The 19,773-nt window shown below is 50.8% G+C and overlaps 1 protein-coding gene, 1 non-coding gene and 1 pseudogene across 2 annotated transcripts in view; 1 reads left to right on the forward strand and 2 right to left on the reverse strand.

Annotated features, from left to right (window-relative positions):
- EFCAB6 (EF-hand calcium binding domain 6) overlaps nt 1-19,773 on the forward strand; it is a 276,300-nt gene that overhangs the window by 147,246 nt on the left and 109,281 nt on the right. Inside the window, exons 14-17 of the mRNA XM_075552609.1 lie at nt 1,073-1,135; nt 1,240-1,400; nt 4,779-4,952; nt 6,736-6,904. Coding sequence (XP_075408724.1) covers nt 1,073-1,135; nt 1,240-1,400; nt 4,779-4,952; nt 6,736-6,904 — 567 coding nt within the window. The remainder of the gene's footprint in view (nt 1-1,072; nt 1,136-1,239; nt 1,401-4,778; nt 4,953-6,735; nt 6,905-19,773) is intronic.
- On the reverse strand, nt 411-539 carry LOC142452241 (small nucleolar RNA SNORA29; annotated as a pseudogene).
- Nucleotides 12,966-13,062, reverse strand: LOC142452113 (small nucleolar RNA SNORD21). Its single transcript, XR_012785163.1, has one exon. It is a non-coding gene; the product is annotated as a small nucleolar RNA SNORD21 (small nucleolar RNA).

The following is a 19,773-nucleotide window of genomic DNA, read 5'->3' on the forward strand; positions in this document are numbered from 1 at the left end:
GTGAAGGGGTGGAGTCTAGCCCGTCAATCAGGTTGCAGCTTGAAGACCTCATTTGGAGGCGCTAAGGAGATCAATAGCTGACTGGAGGCCAGATACACAGAAATTATCTACTTGGTATTCTGGATGACAAGACACATGGAGCTACGCTAGAGTCCTGGAGCTGGAAGAGTCACATGGAGACCCACACCAGCGCTGAGATGCTTCCACTGCCACTGGATCCACAGGCCTTTCTACCCACTGGTCTGTGATCCTGCATTTGGCATCATTGCGTGTTTCGTGAGTCTGCAGAGGAATTTATAGACTGGTATCGGACATATGGACTAATATCGGACTTATGGACTTGATCTGGACTGGGCTGGAATGTTTTCTGAATATTCAATTGCTCTTTTATGTAAAGCTCTTTCTTTTTTAAGAAAATGTACAGCCATTTCATATAGAAGGAGGACATTAAAATAATCCTCCCTCTTCAGATCATGGCAGTGTTAATCTATCCCACAACCATAACACCCCCTCTCCCACCTTCCCACCCCCATGAGTCTTTGATCGATTATATATTGCTATTACAATTCCATATCTTACACTGTTGTCTCCCTTCACCCTCGTCACTATGAGTCAGAATCGATGGGAGGGCAGTGAGTTTCTGATTCCATCTAGAGCGTATTCATGACCAGTGAGCCTATTATGATGAAGATGTAGGAAGCATGTATCCATGTCCACACCCACTGTCGCTAAACTCCAGTCAGTCCTCGCACTAGACTTGCTTGCTCGTCCCTGTCCTTCCAGGAGCAAAACTGTCACCGTGTTACTGCTTTCACTGTGCGCCTTGTGGGTTGTGTGCGCGTGTGTTTCATTTTTACTGGACTTAAAAACAGAAACACAAGCTAAGTGTTACTATCCCTACTTTCAGATCAGAAGCAAAATTAACTTGTCCAAAGTTCCAAAGCCATTGGCCCATGGAGGGTGGGGTTGGAGTAAGGTTGGGATTCAAGCTCAGGTCTACTTCCACCAAAGATCTTGCAGCCTCCCATGAATCATTATCACTTCATTAACATACGTTCTTTCTCCCCATTAGATCAGGAAGAGATCCCCGCTCACTAGCACTAAAGCTAACCCTCTCTCTCTGGCCTGGGACTCGGTAAGTAACACCTGCCTTGTCCTGGGGGTGGCCTTTCTGTCAGATTGGTACCATTTCCGATCACCAAGGCACAGCTCATAAAGATGCTTCTTTCCGGATGGCAGGTGGAAGAGATGGTCTGTGACGGGATCATGCGGGACCTACCGGCCTTTTACCAGATGGTGCGGTCCTATGACCCCAGAGACACGGGCTTCCTGAGTCGGATGACTTTCAAGAAAATCATAAGCACGCTCTGCCCATTTTTAACGGGCGAGCACCTAATACAGTAAGTCACTCTCGGTCACGCAATCAATTCCCGCCATGTCGCCACCTGGTGGGTTGGGGAACAAGACCTCTTCCAGGGAGCCCTGGGGGCGTCACGGTGACGCATTGGGTTGCGTGGTCAGCCGTTCAAAACCACCAGCAGTTCCACGGGAGTCAGGCTGGGCTTTCTACTGCCGTCAACAGTTACAGTCTCGGGATCCCATGGGGGTAGCGATGGGACATCTCTGACTCAGCAGTAGTCAGAGTCAGCATGAACAGGCTCTATTGATCATAAACCCAATGCCTGCTATCAGCTGATTACAAGTCGTAGCTGCGCTGCAGGGCAGAGTGGAGCTGCTCCCTCGGGTTTCTGGGACTGTCGGTACTGATGGGAGCAGGCAGCCTTCTCGCTCTCCCCCAGCGCTTGTGGTTCGCAGCCCAATGGCCGGTGCACAGGGCCGCCGCACCTGCTCCTTACCTGCTGCTTGCCAAGTGCTGGGCATCGGTGAAGGGCTCGTGTGTTGTTGTTATGCTCTTGGGCGCCCTCGAGTCAGTTCCAGCTCATAGCACCCCTGTGCACCCAGAAAGGAACCCACCACCCGGCCCTGTGCCAACCTCCCAGTAGGTCCTATGCCTGAGCCCATGTTTGCAGCCACTGTGCCAATCCATCTGACCACGAGCCTTCTCCTGGTCTCATCTTCCTCGAGCACACCGGGGACATGGACAGGAAGGGACATCAGCCGCCCGGTTTGACCAACAGACAGGCCAGCGGTAGATCGTTCTCCAAGCATCAGTGGATCATGAGAACACTTGGCGACTCGAGCTACAGCTTGGGCGGGACATGACTGGACTTGCCCCACACCTTGGCTGAAAGGAGAAGAAATCCAGAGGCCTGCTGACTTGACCCACGTGGGGGATCGGGGTTGCCACGGGAGACACGGGACATGGGCGAGGAGCAGTTACAGGAGTGAAAGCCAGGAGATCCCCCGTGGACATGTCACCAGCGAGCTAACAGTCACGACCCAAGGCCACTTAGAGGGGCTTCTCACTCTCTCCATCCTCCCTTGCCCAATGCCCTCAGCCCTTCTCTGCCCTGTGAGCAGCTTGGTCAAAGCTCTTCCCATTTCTGTTCATGTCCTCACCTGTGTCTTTCCACCCAGGAGGTAGAGGGCAAGGTCTTTGTGTTTCCATCTAGAAAGCGACAGTGCCCGGCAGGTCTCAGGGCCCGATGGGCATTGAACCCATGAACGCCTGAAGCCCCAGTGCCCGGCAGCTTGCCTCTCCATGGGCGGTGAAGGGAGGAAGGAGTTAAATGGACGGAGGCAGTGCGAAGCCACGGGGTATGCAAAGGTGGAAGCTCCCCCAACCCACCCTTCCTGATGGACAGCAATCTTACCTGTCTCCGCGGCAAGTTGGATCATGCCCAAGCCCTGGAACACCCTGTAAAGAGTCACGGTGGCACAATGGTTAAGTGCCCAGCCGCTCCCCGAAACGTTGGTGGCCTGAATCCGCCAGCTTCTCCGTGGGAACAGTCCATCTGCAAACCCATCAAGACACCCGGCTGGGCAACCTCCTTTGGCCTGCAACCCCCACACGGGCACCCAGCGACTGCGACAGCCAGGCGGCAGGCACGACAGCATGCATGGCAGCGACCAGAGCCCAGCGTCAGCACTGTGAAGAAATAGACCCCATTTCTGAAAACCACCTGTGCGTCCCGATGCCAGCAGCCCTAGAAACTCAAGAGCGCAGGGGCCATGGGCTGAGTGTGCGCCCGCGAGATGGCGGCATCAGACACCACACAGCCGCTCTGGAAAACTCCACCGGCCCCACGTGAGAGAGGGAGGGCGCAAGAGGAGAATGTCAGCGCCCACAGCAGTGACGTGAGCTCCAAGACCCGATGGCCCCGCGTCCGAGCAAAACTGTGCTCCCTAGCAGGTCACCCGGCCTTCCTTCAGCTGGGCCCCCGCCTGGGTTTGAGCCACCAACCATTGGGTTAGTAGCCAAATGCTGGACAGTGCATGCCACCCGGGGACATAACATCCTAGTGTTACCATGAAATACCTGTGGCCTGGCCGCGCCCTGGCCGCGCCCTGGGAACAGCCCCGTGGTTGCCCCATCCGTCACGTGAGCCATGAAGGTACTGAGTTGGCGCGCCAGCCCCCAGCAGGCCAACATGGCAGAGCCAGACCAAGGACAAGTGCACTACACTGCCTTCGAATTTTAATGCATATGTAAATTTTTGTTTTGCTTCTCAGGCACTTATATTTACCAAGTTTGTTATAATTAGCACACACAACTCTTACAGTGTAATCTAAAAAATATTAAACAACATGTTACAAAGGAAAATAAATAAATCCTCGTCTTTCTGCAAGGTTGGGCTCACCAGACTAGCATATCAGTGGCACCCACATTTCCCTAAAGCATTTGCACCTGCCACGGTCCCCATATGAACATCTCCATCACCCCATCCCGAGCTTTCTAAGGATAAAAAGCAACGCTCCTTCGCCCTGCGGGAACCATTTACATGCAACAGCCGCTGCCCCTGAGCGAATCCCATCCCACAGCAGAGTAGAATTGCCCCATAGGGTTTCCAAGACTGAATCTTCACTGGAGAAGACAGCCTCTTCTTCCTCCCGCAAGTGGCTGGTGGTTTGGAACCACTGACCTTTAGGGAAGCAGATGAGCGCTTAACTACTGTGCCACCTGAGCTCCTTTTGCCTACAATAGCCTTGCCTACTTAAATTAGACCATGTGATGAGCCTCATCAGATTTTGACATTGTGACTCACACACACACTCACACACACACACACACACACACACACACACGCAGACTTTTCTGTCAGGCCCTAAGCTCCCCTTTCCACATCTGCAATTGTCTCATCCACCGGCCCTTCTCCCCCAAACAACCACCGACCTACTTCCTGTCACTGCGGCTCGGTTTCCATTTGGAAGGGTTTAAAAGGAAGCACGTCCCATGCTCTCTTCTCTGGCACGACATATGATTGGTCAGCAATCCCTTCCTTTTTCGTTGCTGAGTAGTATTCCCCAGGTAAACCCACCACAACATGCACCTCAGCTCATCTGCTGATTTCTGGCTTCAGGCTACTATAAACATGGGTCCTCTCTCTGTTGACACAGGTGTTTGGGCAGATGGGCATGTTGGTCTCGCTTGGGCAGATTGCTTGGGGCAGAATGGCTTGGGGGTGAGGTCCAAGCACCTCACCTCCCCAGCCCCCACGCATGGCTTTCTTCCTTGGAGGTGACTGGACCATTGTACATGCATTCCCACCGGGGGTGTGGGGAGGGCTGCGGCTCTGCACATCCTTGCCAACACACGGGAAGGGCAAGTCTCTTGGGGCCATGCCAACGGGTGTGTTTTCACTCTTCTTACCCTTCAGACTCTGCAGTAAGTTTCAGGACACTACTTCTGGAAGGATCTGTTACAAGAAGCTTATGGCCAGCCTAGTGGGCCACGGCTGGCGCATTTCCTCCCCGGCTGCCACCCCAGCGGCCCCCCCGCCAAGTGAGTGTGTCCCAAAGGAGGATCCGCAGCGTCCCGATCTTCCCAAGAGGTAAAGGAGATCCCGCAGGGAGCGCTCTCCCTGTTAGGATGGGAATTGAGCCGCTGTCAACCTTGGCCGGCCCATATGGTAACATTCCATCATTTCAGTGGGAAAGACAGTCCCTTGTCCAGACAGCAATCAGTCCCACTGTCACCAAGCGCACCAAGCATCAAGTCGATGCTGACCCACAGCAGCCCCATAGGACAGGGGAGAACTGCCCCTCTGGGTCTCTGAGACTCCAGCTCTTTCCGGAAGCAGAAAGCCCCATCTTTCTGCCTCGGAGCGACTGTGGTTCTGAACTACTGACCTTGTGGTCAGCAGCCCAGTTTGTAACTGGGACGCCACCGGGACTAAAGCTGCATATTAACTTGAACTATGCGGAGTGCGGGTGTCCTTGCAGTCCTGGGACTTTCCTGAGGCGCTCCACTTGTTGGGCCCGGCCTGCCTCAGACTCAATCTCACCTGGAAACAGAGGCCTTTTGAATGCCCATGGGAAGAGCACCATCAGGACGCTGGCCCCCATTCTCTCGATGGGGGTGATAGACTTCACGGGCTCGCCAATTAAATGGTAACCATAGCCATGCTTAGTGGGCCTCTAACACAAATCAGGCTCAGAGTCATTGAAAAACACAGGCTGTTTCATGAGAAGACCTGCTCCCAAGGCCAGAGCAGTGAGGATATGTTAATGGTATGCTAATGACATTAGAATAATCTGGGCCCTTCCTTAGGAGTAGCTACCTTCTAAATGGGGAGGAAGATGGTATCTTAAGAGAAGGTTAGCTACCCTGTGGTATGATAGGTCCTCTTCCCACTTTTAAGAGTGCTCCGGGAGGACAAGGGCAGGACGGAAGCCCTGGCTTTAAGAGGAGTAATGGCAAGTCATCAGGTCGTAAAACGGGCTTCCATCCTGCCCTCGTCCTCCCGGAGCACTCTTAAAAGTGGGAAGAGACCGAGAGGGGGAGCAGCCGTTTGCTCTCCCTCAGTGCCTGATGGCGGATGCGCTTTTCCACAAACCAAACGAAAACTCACGGTCGGTGCCGACTCACAGCGACCGCAGAGGACACGGTAGAGCTGCCCGCTGTGAGTTTCTGCGTCGGAAACTCTGTACACAAGCAGACAGCTTCCTCTTCCTCCGGACTGCTGACGTGTGGTTGGCAGCCCCTCGCATTACCACTATGCCACCAGGCCCCCTCTTTCCCACACATAGTGGGCCCACAGAGACTCGCAGAGAGCACGGTTACCCTCTGAACACACACACACACACACACACACACACACCCTACAATTGTCACACTTAGGGTTTCCAAAGCAGGTCGATCTCATGTACCCACTCACTGGTCAAGGGCGGCTCTCCTTCATTTGCATGGACACGTGGTGGTTCCCTGGACCTACTTCGAGCAAAATGATTGGCTTTCCAATAGCCTCCAACTTTACATTCAAAAAAATGCCCCTTTTCAGCCAGTTCTGCCCAGTCAGCCCCTGGCCATGTACAGTCAGCCGCAAGCACGCGTCACCTCCCTGACTCCGCACCTGCGGCTCCATTTCTTGCCCTGCCCCGCACCTTGGCACCATATGTTGGCACATCAGTGTGGTCCTGACGTCTCCTTCCAGCCCAGTGACTAATCAGATGTCCCTCTGTCCCTTAGGCCTTTCAAGCATCTGCCTCTAGGTTCAGAAAGGGAGTGGTCAGCCTCCACATTGTTGGGGTTCAGTAGCAAGAGGGCGGGGTCTCTAGGGAGCATGAGGTGTGAATAAGCTGGCTCTGGACTAACGTAGCTGCTTGCAATTTTAGAATCAAATCCGCCAAGGAGAAGCTCCCCTTGACCAAGAATCTGACCAAAGAAGACGTGATGGGAAAGCTCCAGAACTATATGCAGCAGTCCGACCCGACCTTCCGGAAACAATTTTTTGACGTCAGCAAGGAGCCCACCGCAAAGATCACTGAGCGTGACTTCAGGAAGGTAGGCCCGTGGGGCTTCTCCCGCGCCTGTGTTCCTTCCCTGAAGCATGTGCCTCCGGCGTGCAGGGACCACTTACACGAATGGCTTTTTCCAGGGCGGAGGAAACCCATCCTTTGAGGCACCCTTTCCACACTCGAAGAGAATGCTTGGGGCCCCAAAGGGTCTTTTGACAAATTTCTCCAGAGAAGACTTTCCATCTCGGTGGGGCCTGGTGGGGCTACTTAGGCTTAGGAGTTTGGCTGGGTGCTTGGCTGGTCCCGTGGGCCTGGCAGAGCAGGTGTGAGTGAGCCTAGCAGGTTGCCAGCGCCTCTCCCTGCCAGCGAGAGTTCTCCTGCTGTTGGCACCCCGAGAAAATGAAAAATAAAGTCAGACACAACGTGGCGGGCAGAGTGGGGCACGTAGAGAAGAGCTTCTTTTTACCACGTGCTGATGGGCACTGGTACCTGCTCCCCCAGCAAGGGCTGTGCTGGGGGGCTTCTGCTCCAACTTCTCGGGATTCACTGAAACGCCGGGTTACCGAACACTCCGGTGCCTCCCTGTCAACTCGCCGCCTTCAGCGCTTTTTAAGGCTGCGCCCCAGTTAACGTGCAGCGATGGCCCACAGGCAGGCTTATGCAGAGGAAGAAGTGCAGCATCTTTCCAGAGACAGAATAATTCGATTCGTGCCGCTGGTCTCCCAGTGTCTGCCCTGGGCCAGCCGTGTCACAAGCTCTCTCCTGGTCTTCTCTGGCAGCCCCCAAAGAGCAGCCGTCCGAGGAGGAAGCCCTGGAGCTAGGGACAGGGCTGGTGGCACGGTGGAGGGGGTTGGAGAGCGATCGACCCCTTCTACACCCTCCAACCAAAGGCAGCAGACCCTTCTACTTCACAGATCACCGCACTGTTGATAGGACCGTGTGACCACCTACGGCAACTCTGCCTGTCCCCCGCCCCCCTGGAATCTCCATTGGGTGTCTAGGTGCTGCCGCCGCCTCCTTCTCCCCCCAGGGCCTCTATCTGCCGTCTCTCCTCACACTTGCTCAGACCTAAAACCTTGGAGCCTTTCTCTCTCTTTCTCGTTTTCTTAAAGTCTTGAGAGTGTCAGTCTGGGTGGACTAGAGAAACAAATTCATAGACACTCATGTGTATAAGAAAGAGAATTATATAAAGCAGCAATTGTATACTGAGAAAACACCCCAGTCCAGTCCAGATCAAGTCCATAAGTCTCATAAATGCCCATCTGTCCGATACCAGTCTATATAGTCCTCTTCAGACTCAAGCAACACATGCAATGACGCTGAATGCAGGAAGATCACAGGCCGGTTGGGGGAAAGTCTTGTGGATCCAGTGGTGGTGGAAGCATCTCAGAGCTGGCGTGGGTCTCTACTGGATGCCCCCAGATTTAAGGCTCTTGCTCCATTCAGTGGCTTAGCAACATGGGGCTTGTCAACAGGAATGTCTCGCAGGGCGAGCAGGTGGGTCTGGCCTCCAGTGAGCTAGTTATCTATGTAGCACCTCCAAATGAGGTCAAGCTGCGAACTGACTGACAGGCTCAACTCCACCCCTTCACTCGTAATAGTCTCAAGTTGACACCAGATTATGTAACCAACACATTGAGTTTCCAAATCAAAGTAGATTTTTTTGGTTTGCACATTAAAAATACTGGCACTGATTTTTGTTTCTTTTTTACTCTATGTTTTAGTAATCTTGATTTATTCATCATTTTATTTGGATGGGGGGGTGCTCTTACACATCTTATACCAATCCATCATTTGATTGTATCAAGCACACTTGTACATATGTCACTATCATCATTTCCAAAACATTTTCTTTCTACTTGAGCCCTTGGTGTCGGCTCTTCTTTCCCCCCCTCCCTTCCCCGCCCCCCAGCCTGTGAATCCTTCATCAGTGACATCTTATTATTGTTATTTTGTATCTTACACCGTCTTTTGTCTCCCTTCACCCACATTTCTGTTATTCATCCCCCTGGTTGGGGGTGGGGGGCGGCTATATAGCCAACCTTGTGATCGGCCCCCCTTTCTTGGAGCCTTTCTTGACTCCCCTCTGGCACTCATCAACCAACTCCTGTTGGCTTTCCCCCAAACTGTTCCAGCAGACCATGACTTCTCACCACCCGGCGTGCGGGATGGAGCGGCTGCCATCTCTTGCTGCTCTCCCAGCTCCTGCCGTGGCCCCATACAGTCATTCCCAACATGACAGGCAGAGGAGTCTTCTGTCCAGGACTCAGTTTCAGCCACTCCTGCTTCGGACACTCCAAGCACTCAAACAAAGACCAGAGTCCTAAAACCCCGGAAAGTCCTGCATCACCCAGCCTCTGGTGCCAGCGTCGTGAATTGACTCGTGTGTGCCCGAGATATGTGTCAGCTTGGCTGGGCCATCGCACTCAGTGGTTGGCAGCTACGTAAAGCTGTCGTCATTTGGCAATTACGTAATGATATAATCACCTCCATGCTATGATCAGGCAGTCAGGTATAGCGGGGAGGGGAGGATGGAAAGTAACACCTTTACTCGCATCACATCTGGACCAGTGTACATGCTCTGGTCTAGCCAGATTTACAAGATCGAACTGGGGCCATGGTAGTGGGGGAGAGGAAGCATTAAAGAAGTAGCAGAATGTTGTGTGTTTCCGCAGTGCTCTGCTGCACCCTGACTGGCTCATCCCTTCCTGTGGCCCTTTGTGAGGGGAAGTCTAATTGTCTGAAGATGAGCTTTGAGTCTGCATTCTGACCTCCTCATTTGCATCAGCATGGTTGTTTGTTTGGGGTCTTCTGATGTCTGATACCTGATGCTGCTGACACCTTATGATCGCACAGGCCGGTGTGCTTCTTCCATGTGGGCTTTGTTGCTTCCCTGCTAGATGGCTGCTTGTTTAACTTCAAGCCTTCAAGACCCCAGGTGCTGTAATAGTCAGGCACCATCAGCTTTCTTTACCATATTAGCTTATGCACCCATTTTGTCTTCAGGGATTGTGTTGGGAAGGTGAGCATCACAGAATGACGGGTTATTAGAATAAACTGTTCTTCCCTTGAGGGAGGACTTGAGTAGAGGCCCAATGTCTGTCTGCTGCCTTGATACTTAATCTATGTGTTAGGCAGGGCTCTCTAGAGAATCAAAACCAGGACACTTTTGAATATATATATATCACAAAGGAATATGACAGCTAATTAGTCCACACAGCAGTACAGAGGGCTCAGTTCAACTCACTTCCATGGGATAGTTAATATACTGGAAGTCCTTCAACTCACTGGGCTGCGTGTTCCCTTGGGTTGCCTACAGGCAGCAGACAGCAGGGCAGGTCACCAACAGCCAGCAGCTCAGGAGCTTAGCCAAGTAGGCTTAGCGAAGTGGGATATCGACCTCAAGAAGCGCAAGATGACCGTATCCACCAGCCTCAAGCTCAAGCAGTATATACACTGGCAGCGTGGTGAAACAGGTCTCGAAGGAACCTCAGACTCTAGCAAGATGATCCACAGGTTGGCTTGTCCCACAGGTGGTGTAGCTGACAAGGTGAGGGAGAGAGCTAGCTAAAGCTGCTCCTGTCACCAGAGAGCAAGAGAAAGGGGCAGGTTTTGCTGAGCCATTTATCTCTTTGCCCTCCAATCAAACTGCAACCTGATGAATCCCACATGTTCCCATTAGCCAGGTTGGCACAATAAGCCTACCTACTACAATCTATAAATATATGTACATAGACCTATATCCCTATCATTATATATTAATATATTTACATTTGTACAGACCTATATTATACCTCTATAAATGTCTTTTGCCTCCTGCTTCTTTCCTCTATTTCCTTTTACTTTCCCCCTGTCCCACAGTCATGGTCGACCTTTAATCGGCTCTCTGTACTTCCTCTTGGCTGCATTGCACTTGATCCTACCCCACCAGGCAATGTCATTTCTTTGTTCTTTTTGTTTGCTGTCTCCTTCTAAGACCTGTGCTCTAAAGGTAGGCTTGAGCCCCTTTGTTCTGTAACATACCCCCATTATGTCACACGTAGTTGCTGTGGTTGCTATTGTTGGGTGCTGTTGCGTCAGTTCTGAGAAGGGAGCACCACTCCGCCTGTGCCAGACGCACAATTGTTCTTGTTTGGGCTCCTTGCTGCAGCCACTGTCCAGGGCCGTCCTCCTTTCCGATGCCCCTCTGCTGTATCAAGCATGATGTCCTTTCCCAGGGACTGATGTCTCCTGACTACGTGTCCAAAGTACGTGGGGTGAGGTCTTACCATCCCTGCTTCTAAGGAGCATTCCGGCTGTACTTCTTGCAAGAGGCGCATAGTGCACAGAATAAAAGCAGTCTTAATGATCATTCAATAATGAAACCCATCCAACAAGTGTAGCAAAGAGATGCGCTTTCTCTGTGGACCCTTGAGCCACGGGAGCAAACCTACAAGTAGAGCGCAACCGCAGCGGGTGTTTTCATTGTCAAAGCGTTTTAATGATGCCATGTGTCGCTCTGGGGGCTGGGGTGCACCTGATCCGAGCCTCGGCAGTTTCCTTTCCCCATAGGCTCGTGAAAATCGGACACTGATGGAGGAAGGCTGAAGAAGACTTGGTGCGTTTGGGTGTGGTGCTGATGAAGACTGTGGAAATTACCACGGAGTGCCAAAGGGACAAACGAGTCTGTCGCGGAAGAAATGCCGCGGAAGGTGCCTTAAAAGTGAGGGTAGTGAGACAGAGCCTCGCGCACTGTGGACATGTCACCAGGAGGGACTAGATCCCGGAAGTGGATATCGTGTCAGGCAAAGTAGAAAGGCGATAAACAAGAGGAAGGCAGTCAAGGAGGTGGACTGATGCAGAGGCTCAAGCACAGGATGGTGCAGAGCCGGGCAGTGTTTGGCTCTGTTGCTCAGAGTCAGTGGGATCAGACCCGACCCAAAGGCACCCAACAAGGCTAGCAACAGAGCAAGTTAAAGTTGCGCTCAACGGGAAAACAAATGATAACCTGGTACATCTTAGCCTAACCGTATCTGCAGGCACCCACTTCCCAATGGACTCTTGTCTGAGGGCAAGACTGTCCACGGTCTGAGGGAAGTCAATGGAGGGTTAATCCACATGAGGACCCTGGAAATGGACCTGGGGTTTTTACCTTCATCCAGAGCCTTCTGCAAACCAGGGGCTCAGAATGTACGTTCGAATGCAACCCCCTCCTCTGATCTTAGATTTTATTATTTACAACCCTTGGATCCCACGGGCTGGCGTGCTCCTTCTGTGTGGACTTAGCTGATGCCTCATTGAGATGGCAGCTTAGTTAACACAGGCCTTTAAATCCCCAGAGGCTGTTCTTGCTGATAGCTGGGCACCATCTGATCTTTTTTCACCACCTTTGCTATGTCACTCAGATCTTCATTGATTTCCTCATTCTCATATGCTTCTCCCACAGACCTTCTTGTCTGACCTTCTAGTTGTTTACCTCTAGTTGCTGGCTCCTCAACCAGGCAGTGCCCGTTGTTGTTAGAAGCCATCACGTCGGTTCCAATTCATAATGAGCCAACGAACAGTGGAAGGACATTCTTGCCAGTCCTGCACCAACCTCACTCTTGCTTCTTTTTGTTTGCTTGGTAAATAGTTTATTGTATTTATGTAATAAATCCTCATGGAAAATTATGGCTTGGTTTAGCTCCCTGCAACCCGTTCCTAAGCTCTGAGGAAGCTTGCCTTCTTCCGAGCTACCCGATCTTTCTTCTGTGCAAGAGGCATTTGGGGATGATTCCACTCTCCTTTTTCACATCTCTCTTGGGCTTCTTCTCATAAGCAGGATTCTCTCGTATGGCGGCATGTGCTTTCTTGTATGCCTCCTCCACCATGTCAGGAGTTTCGTTGCTCTTCATGTATTGAGAAAATTGTTTCTTGTGAGCATCCTCATCCCCTTCCATTAGGTAGTGCATGCAGTCTGCCACGTTCTGACCCAGGGTGTGTTTCCGATGCACTTCTGCATTGAATTCCTTGCTTTCTGAATGATAACCAGGGAATCACTTGGTACTAAAACAAAGGTGTAGTATTTCAGTATTTGTTGACAGAAATTGGCTCGCTCGTAGGAACTCATTTCATTCATTACATGAATAGCTGCCATCCGCCCCGTCTTGAGACTAGCACTTGCATCACACACAACCGAAGGACCGACTACCAAGTGGCTCAGTTAGTAGGATATCGTCATTCAGCACACTTGTCTTCCGCCCGAGCTCACGGGCACCCACTGTGTCGGTCCGTCTTGTCAAGGGCCTTCCTCTCTTTTGCTAGGTTGCGGTTTTAAAATTACTCAGCTCACCCCTGGCTCACCCTGTTCTGCACAACGTAAATGTTGTCAATCCCAGGCTCGGGCAACCATCACAAACCTGTACTTATGGCCACTGGCAGAACCTGGATCTCTCAGCATCTAACTACCCAGATTGGCAAGTTCTTCCAGAGCAAAGGCAGCACGGTCAATTCAGCACAGTTGTTGTTACTGCTAAGAACCGTCTGGCTGCTTCTGACTCATAGCGCCGTCCTCGCACATGCCTCTGTTTGAGCCATGGCTGTAGCCGCTGTGTCCACCATCCCACGAAGCTCTCCTCTCTTTTGTTGCCCCTCTACTGTGCCAAGCACGATGTCCTTTGCCAGGGACTGGTCTTTCCTGAAAGACCTCCTGGTGGCATAGTGGTCACGCATTGGGCTGAGCTATGAAAGGGCAGCCAGCTCCTCCGGAGAAAGACGGAGCTTTCCGCTCCCATCAACCGTGACAGTCTCGGACACGCACAGGGGCCATTCTGCCCTGTCCTATGGGGTCGCTGTGAGTCGGCATCCACTCGGTGGCAGTCTGGCTGTGAGTCTGGTTTGGCCTCTCCTGAGAGCATGTCTTCAGAACAAGAGAGGAAACCTCACCGTCCTGGCTGCACTTCTTCCAGGACAGATTTGTTCTGTCTCCTGGCGGCCCAATGGCCCTTCCAATATTCCTCACGGGCATCAGAATTCAGTGGCATCACTTCCTCTCCAGGCTTCCTTATTCCTGGTCTTGCATTCCCAGGCACGCACGGTGATTAAAAGTGCCGTGGCTCTGGCCACTGTGCACCTGAGTCCTCACAGTGGCACCTTGTGTGTGGGGACTCATCGGGCCTTTGCGTCATGCCCTTGGTGTCCTGAGGCCTGGTGGGAGACATCTGTCTCCCACGGACTAGAGTTCATCCCCAGCGAGTTCCAGATGCAGCACACGCCTGACAGGGAGACAAGGGATGGTTTGAGGGCTCTGAAGCCTCTGATTTTGCCCCTCCAGTCCCAGATCACTAACAAGAGTTTCGCCAGTGAGCGTGGACCAAACCTATTTCTCCGTCGTGTGGCCATTCCTAGGCGTACTAACCTTTCGGAGGAAAAATCCAATGGTTTATTTCCACTGTAACAGAGTCCTGATGGCACTGGGGGATAGGCACTGAAACTGCTCACTGCAGGCTCACTGACTCAAACGCACCATCTGCTCCCATAAAGATTTACCGCCCTGGAAGCCCTAGACGGGGTCTGGATGAGTCCAAATCCACTCGGTGGCCCTGTGCGGTGGTGGTGAACACACAAGAAGAAATTTAAGTCTCCCAGCTTTATTAGTCTTTGGAAAAGAACAACTTTATGTACTGATATCTCTGTTGTATATTTGTTTTCTGTTTAATTGATTTCTGCTCTTATCGCTGGTATTTTCCGCCTTTTCCTTGATTGGTATTTAATTTGTTTTTCTTTTTCTAATTTCTTGAGATAGAAGTTTAGATTGTTAATATTCAGCTTCTCTTTGGCTAGCATATGAATTTATAGCCAACTATTACAAGTGTTGGTAATCATATTTTTATCCTTCCGTGTGGAATGTGTTCTAATTCCCTTTGTGGTTCATTGTTTTTCCTACGGTTGGTTTAAAATGTGTAGCGTTTGCTTTCCACACTGGGTCTCTTTTCTTCGAGTTTACCCTTTATTATATTTTAACCGGACTGCACGGTGCTTAGGGCACACACTGTAAAGTCTCCCTAATCCCGACTCGTCCTTGGAAAGGGTGCATTAGACGTGGATGATCCAGTTTGGTAAATGGTCCACAAGCATCAGCTATGCTGTGCCGCCGTGGTGGGAGGCCCAGTCTCTGTGCATGTCCGTCAGAGTGAGTTTATTCTGCTTTTTGGATCTTACAGCGCTAATCGCCTTCAAACTAAAACGTCACTGATATTTGTGTGGAAGTGTCCACTGCCAGCTCTGCCCCGTTGGGGGCTTTCCACACACACGGTTCAGGGGCCTCAGCTGCCCGCCTGGCCCCGCGTCAGCGTTCTCTCCCCCATGTGCTCTGTCGTGTCCCGGCCCCCGCATCGTCGCAGCTTCCCTTGTGAGTGATTGTTGTCATTTGATCTCATGCTGATGCTGAATTAGTGCACTGATCACGGAGGTCATGTCTCTTATCTGCTGTGCCACTCTGCTGTTTCGCCGTCCCAGGGGACAGGTGAGGTCCTGGGGTTAAAGAAGGCCTCAGGGAACCCGGTGCTCTCTTCTGGCCCGCTCTGCCTGGGTGCATACACGTACACACCTGCGGTCTCCAACCCCATTCTGATGTGCAGTGACCCTAGACAGGATTTCCAACAAGGAGGTTACCCCCACCCCAAAAAAGATTTTTTTTTCAATTCTATGTATTTAAATTTTTAAAATAAAACAACCTTAGCATCTTCAAAGTACTCTCCATTAACTTAATATATTTGTCAAGTCAGCAATTCCATTCTTGGAAACATTTTTCAAACATCTGTTTGGATGGATGACAGCACCTCCCTCGTTTTCTCTTCCCCTCTTCTGTGTCATCAAACCACTGTCCTTCATGTCCCTCTTCATTCTCAGAAACAAAGTCACACAGAGCAAGGCCAGGTGAGTAAGGTGCGTGGGGTGAGAGAGGCATGCTTTTTTTTTTTGCCCAAAACTAGCACACTAAGGTGGCCATGTGAGCAGGTGCTTTGTCATGGTGGCAAACCAGTCCCCCATCTGCCACAGGTCAGGCCCGTTTTGTCACACACTGTTATGCAGTCTTTTCAGAATCTCTAAATAGAAAGCTTGAGTAACAGTCTGACCTGGTAGAACAAACTCCAAATGCACTACAAGTTGACATTTTCATCTGTTCAGGAAGTTGACAGACGTCCAGAATGAGGTTTGTCATCAATCGACATTTCACCTTTTTTTGAAATAAGAAAACCAATCGTACACTTGAGTTTTTCCCATAGTGCTGCTCTTGTAAGCTGTGTTCAACACCACACAGTTTCTGCGGCATTTTTCCTGAGCAGGAAGCAAAATCTCCCAGACACACGCTGTTCTCTTAAACCAGCCATCATGAAAAATGAGGTTTGAGGGAAACTGCTTTTACAAAAAAAACATTGACTGTGACCAGAGGGAACCTTCCCAGGTGACACCACTGAGTGCACTGACTCAGAGCGAGTTGCTTGATGCTTGCCTAGCAGGAAAAGTATGCACTATGAAAGCTCCCCTCCGCCCAGCATAGTCCTGTTCTGGGGGGGGTACCCCCTTATATACACATACACATAGAAACACACACACATGCGTATGTTTTTGTCAGGTGACATCGAGTCCCTTTTGACCAAAGAGACCCCGTGCACAACAGAAGTAAACACTGCCCGGTCCTGCGCCGTCCACACAGTGGGTCCTGTGCCTGAGCCCATGGCTGCAGCCGCTGCGCCAGTCCATCGGCTCGAGGGCCTTCCTCTTTGCCACGCCCCCTACTTTACCAATCAGAATGCACTTCTCCGGGACTGGTCTCTCCTGACACCATGTCCACAGTGTGTAAGACAAGGTCTCCCCATCCTTGCTTCTAAGGAGCGCTCTGGCCGTACTTCTTCCGAGACAGGTAGCTTTGTCCTTTTAGCCATCCCTGGTACTTTCGATATTCTTCAGTCTCCTTTCTTCAATATTTATATATAAATCACTGCCATCGAGTCAATGCTGACTCCTCACAGAAATATCCCTCTGGGTTTCTGAGACTATAACTCGTTATGGGAGTGGAAAGTCTTATCTAGCTCCTGTGGAGCAGCTGGTGGTTTTGAACTACTGACCTTGAGGTCTTCTTCCAAGACAGATCTGTGTGTTCTTTTGGAAGTCAATGGTACTTTCAATATTCTTCTCCAGCACCCTAGTTCAGATGCAAGCATTTTTCTCCAGTCTTTCTTATTCAAGGTCCAGTTTTCACATGGACGTGGTACTTGAAACGTACCCTGGCTTGGGTCAGGCACGCCTTAGTCCTCAAAGTAGCAGCCTTTCTTCTCCATACTCTAACGGGGTCTTCGAATCATTTGAAAAGGTGTCATTTGAAAGTTCCTTTTTACAGTCAGACAAATGATTGCTCGTATTTAACTTGACGATGCTTTCTTACTACTGCTCCAATCCCATTGACCTCCTCCTGCCTTCGTGTTATTATTGTCATGCACTTTAATTTCAGCTGTATTTTGATCCCACATATTGTCTTGCGGAATCACTCTGTCATGTGTGCCTCCACACTTGTCCCTGCTGTTGTTCTATTTCCATTTTTCCTGCTGTGTTTGTAACTGGACTCATTTTCATTCTGCCTGAAGATCTCGCCGGTGTTCTCCAGCAGGCCGAAATGAACACTCCTAGCTTCTGTCCACTTGGAAATATCTTTATTTCACTCTGGCTCCCTTTCATCAGTACATCTTACTTTTAGAACAGTTTCAGATGAGCAGAAAGGTTGAGCAGACAGTGCGCATTCCTGTGACGGTTAAGGTTTTGGGTCCACTTGGCTGGACTAAGATTCTCAGTGGCTCGCCGGGTCGGACCTTCCTCATCAGGTGTGGCCTGCCTCCAATATAAAAAGAAGACGTGGGAAAGCTCAACTTGCTTTCTGCTGGGCCTGAGTCCTCCATTGACTTGTTGACTTCTAGTTCTCTGGGCTCGAGCCAATGACCCGCCATGTGGACTGCTTATCCAGGGAGTTGTCAGCAACCTGTCATCTTACCTGCAGCTGCGAGCTTGACCTCCTAACCTTGGATTCGTTCACCTGTGTCACCACAAGCCTGCATTTTGCTGGCCCTGAGTTCCTCAGTCCCCACAGTTATTCAAGTCAGGAGAAGCCTCCAGCCCAACATCTGACCCACAGACTTTGAACTGCTCAGACTCAGAACTCACCCGCCCCTCCAGCTGTCTGAAGCTTCAGTGGGTTTGCTTCTCTGGAAAGCCCAGCCCCAAACATCGTATGACAGAGTGGAGGTGCCCCAGAGGGTTGCCTTGGCTGCAATCTCCATGGAGTAGCTAGTAGCTGAGAACCACCTTCAGGTAGACAGCCGGCGCTTAACTACTGTACCACCAGGGTTCTATCTAGAGTCTTGGTCTATTCATAGTTAATGGCCATTCTTACTCTGATGTCCTCTTGTTTCGGCTCCCATCCAGAACACCACAGGGCACTTGGTCGCCATGTCTCCCCGGGCGTCTCTGGGCTGGACAGTTCCTCCGACAGACTGTTTTTGATGGCTTTGCGGTCTGCTCAGGTGTATTATAGGGTGCACCTCTAATGGGATTAACTGGTGTTTTCCTCACAATTTTACTGGGGCTTTACCATCCAGGGAGGAAGACCACAGAGGCAAAATGGCACCTCATCACAGAATACAAGGGGTTGAAGCGCTTCACATGACTGACGGCAGTTGATGTGATCTTTGATCACCTGCTAAAGTGCTTGTTATGTTTCTCTACCGTGTATTTGCTCTCCTCCTAACTCGACCCCTTCCCAACACACAGCCTTCCCCTACTCTAGTCTCTGGAAGGAAGGCTTTAAAAAAAAATAATTCTATTGTAACATTCCATACATCAATTGTATCAAGCATATTGGTACATAAATTGCCATCATCATTTTCTAACATTTACTTTCTATTTGAGCCCTTCGTATCAGCTCCTCTTTTCCCTCCCTCCCCACCCCCATCCTGTGACCCCCTTGATAAATTATAAATTATTTTTATTTTCATATCTTATACCTACTGTTGTCTCCCTTCCCCCCTGGTTTCTGTTGTTCATTCCCCTTGGTGTGTGTGGGGGCTGGTGGTTATGCATGGATCATTGCAATCGGTTCCCCCTTCCTCCCCTTCGCCCCCCACCTTTCCTCCCCTACCCTCCTGGTATCACTACTCTCATTTTTGTTCCTGAGGGGCTTATCTGACCTGGATTCTGTGTGTCGTGAGCTCTTATCTGTACCATTGTATGTGCTCCGGTCTAGCTCAAAGTGAAAGTCAGGACTGGGGTCATGGTGGTGGGGGTGAGGAAGCCTCAAGGAACCAGAGGAATAGTGTGTGTTTCATCGGTGCTGTACTGCGCCCTGGTTGACTCATCCCTTTCTGTGACCCTTCTGTGAAGGGGATGTCCCATTGTCCAAAGATGGGTTTGAGGTTTCTGCTCTGGCCCCTCGTTCTTAACAATATGTTTTTTGTTTGCTTGTTTGGGGTCTTCTGATCCCTGTTACCTGATCCCATCAATGCCTCATGATCACACAGGCCGGTGTGCTTCTTCTATGTGGGCTTGTTGCTTCTCAGCTAGATGGCCAAGTGGCTTTTACCTTCAAGCCTTTAAGATCCCAGAACTGTATCTTTAGATAGCTGGGCACCATCAGCTTTCTTCACCACATTTGCTTAGTAACTATTTTGTCAGGAGGGTGAGCATCACAGAACGGCAGGTTATTGGAACAAAGTGTTCTTGTGTCGAGGGAGAACTTTAGTAGAGGCCCAATGTCCATCCACTCCCTCCGTGTATTGCCATATCAATATATGTTCATAGACCAGAAGGAAGGCATTTTGCACGGCCCACACTTAAGAAATAAGGAATTGCGTGCTTTTTTTTTAGGGTGCTGTCTACACATCATTTTTATGGGATTCTTCTGCACGG

This window comes from Tenrec ecaudatus, chromosome 6 (assembly GCF_050624435.1).
Source record: "Tenrec ecaudatus isolate mTenEca1 chromosome 6, mTenEca1.hap1, whole genome shotgun sequence".
In the NCBI taxonomy this organism is placed as follows: domain Eukaryota; kingdom Metazoa; phylum Chordata; class Mammalia; order Afrosoricida; family Tenrecidae; genus Tenrec; species Tenrec ecaudatus.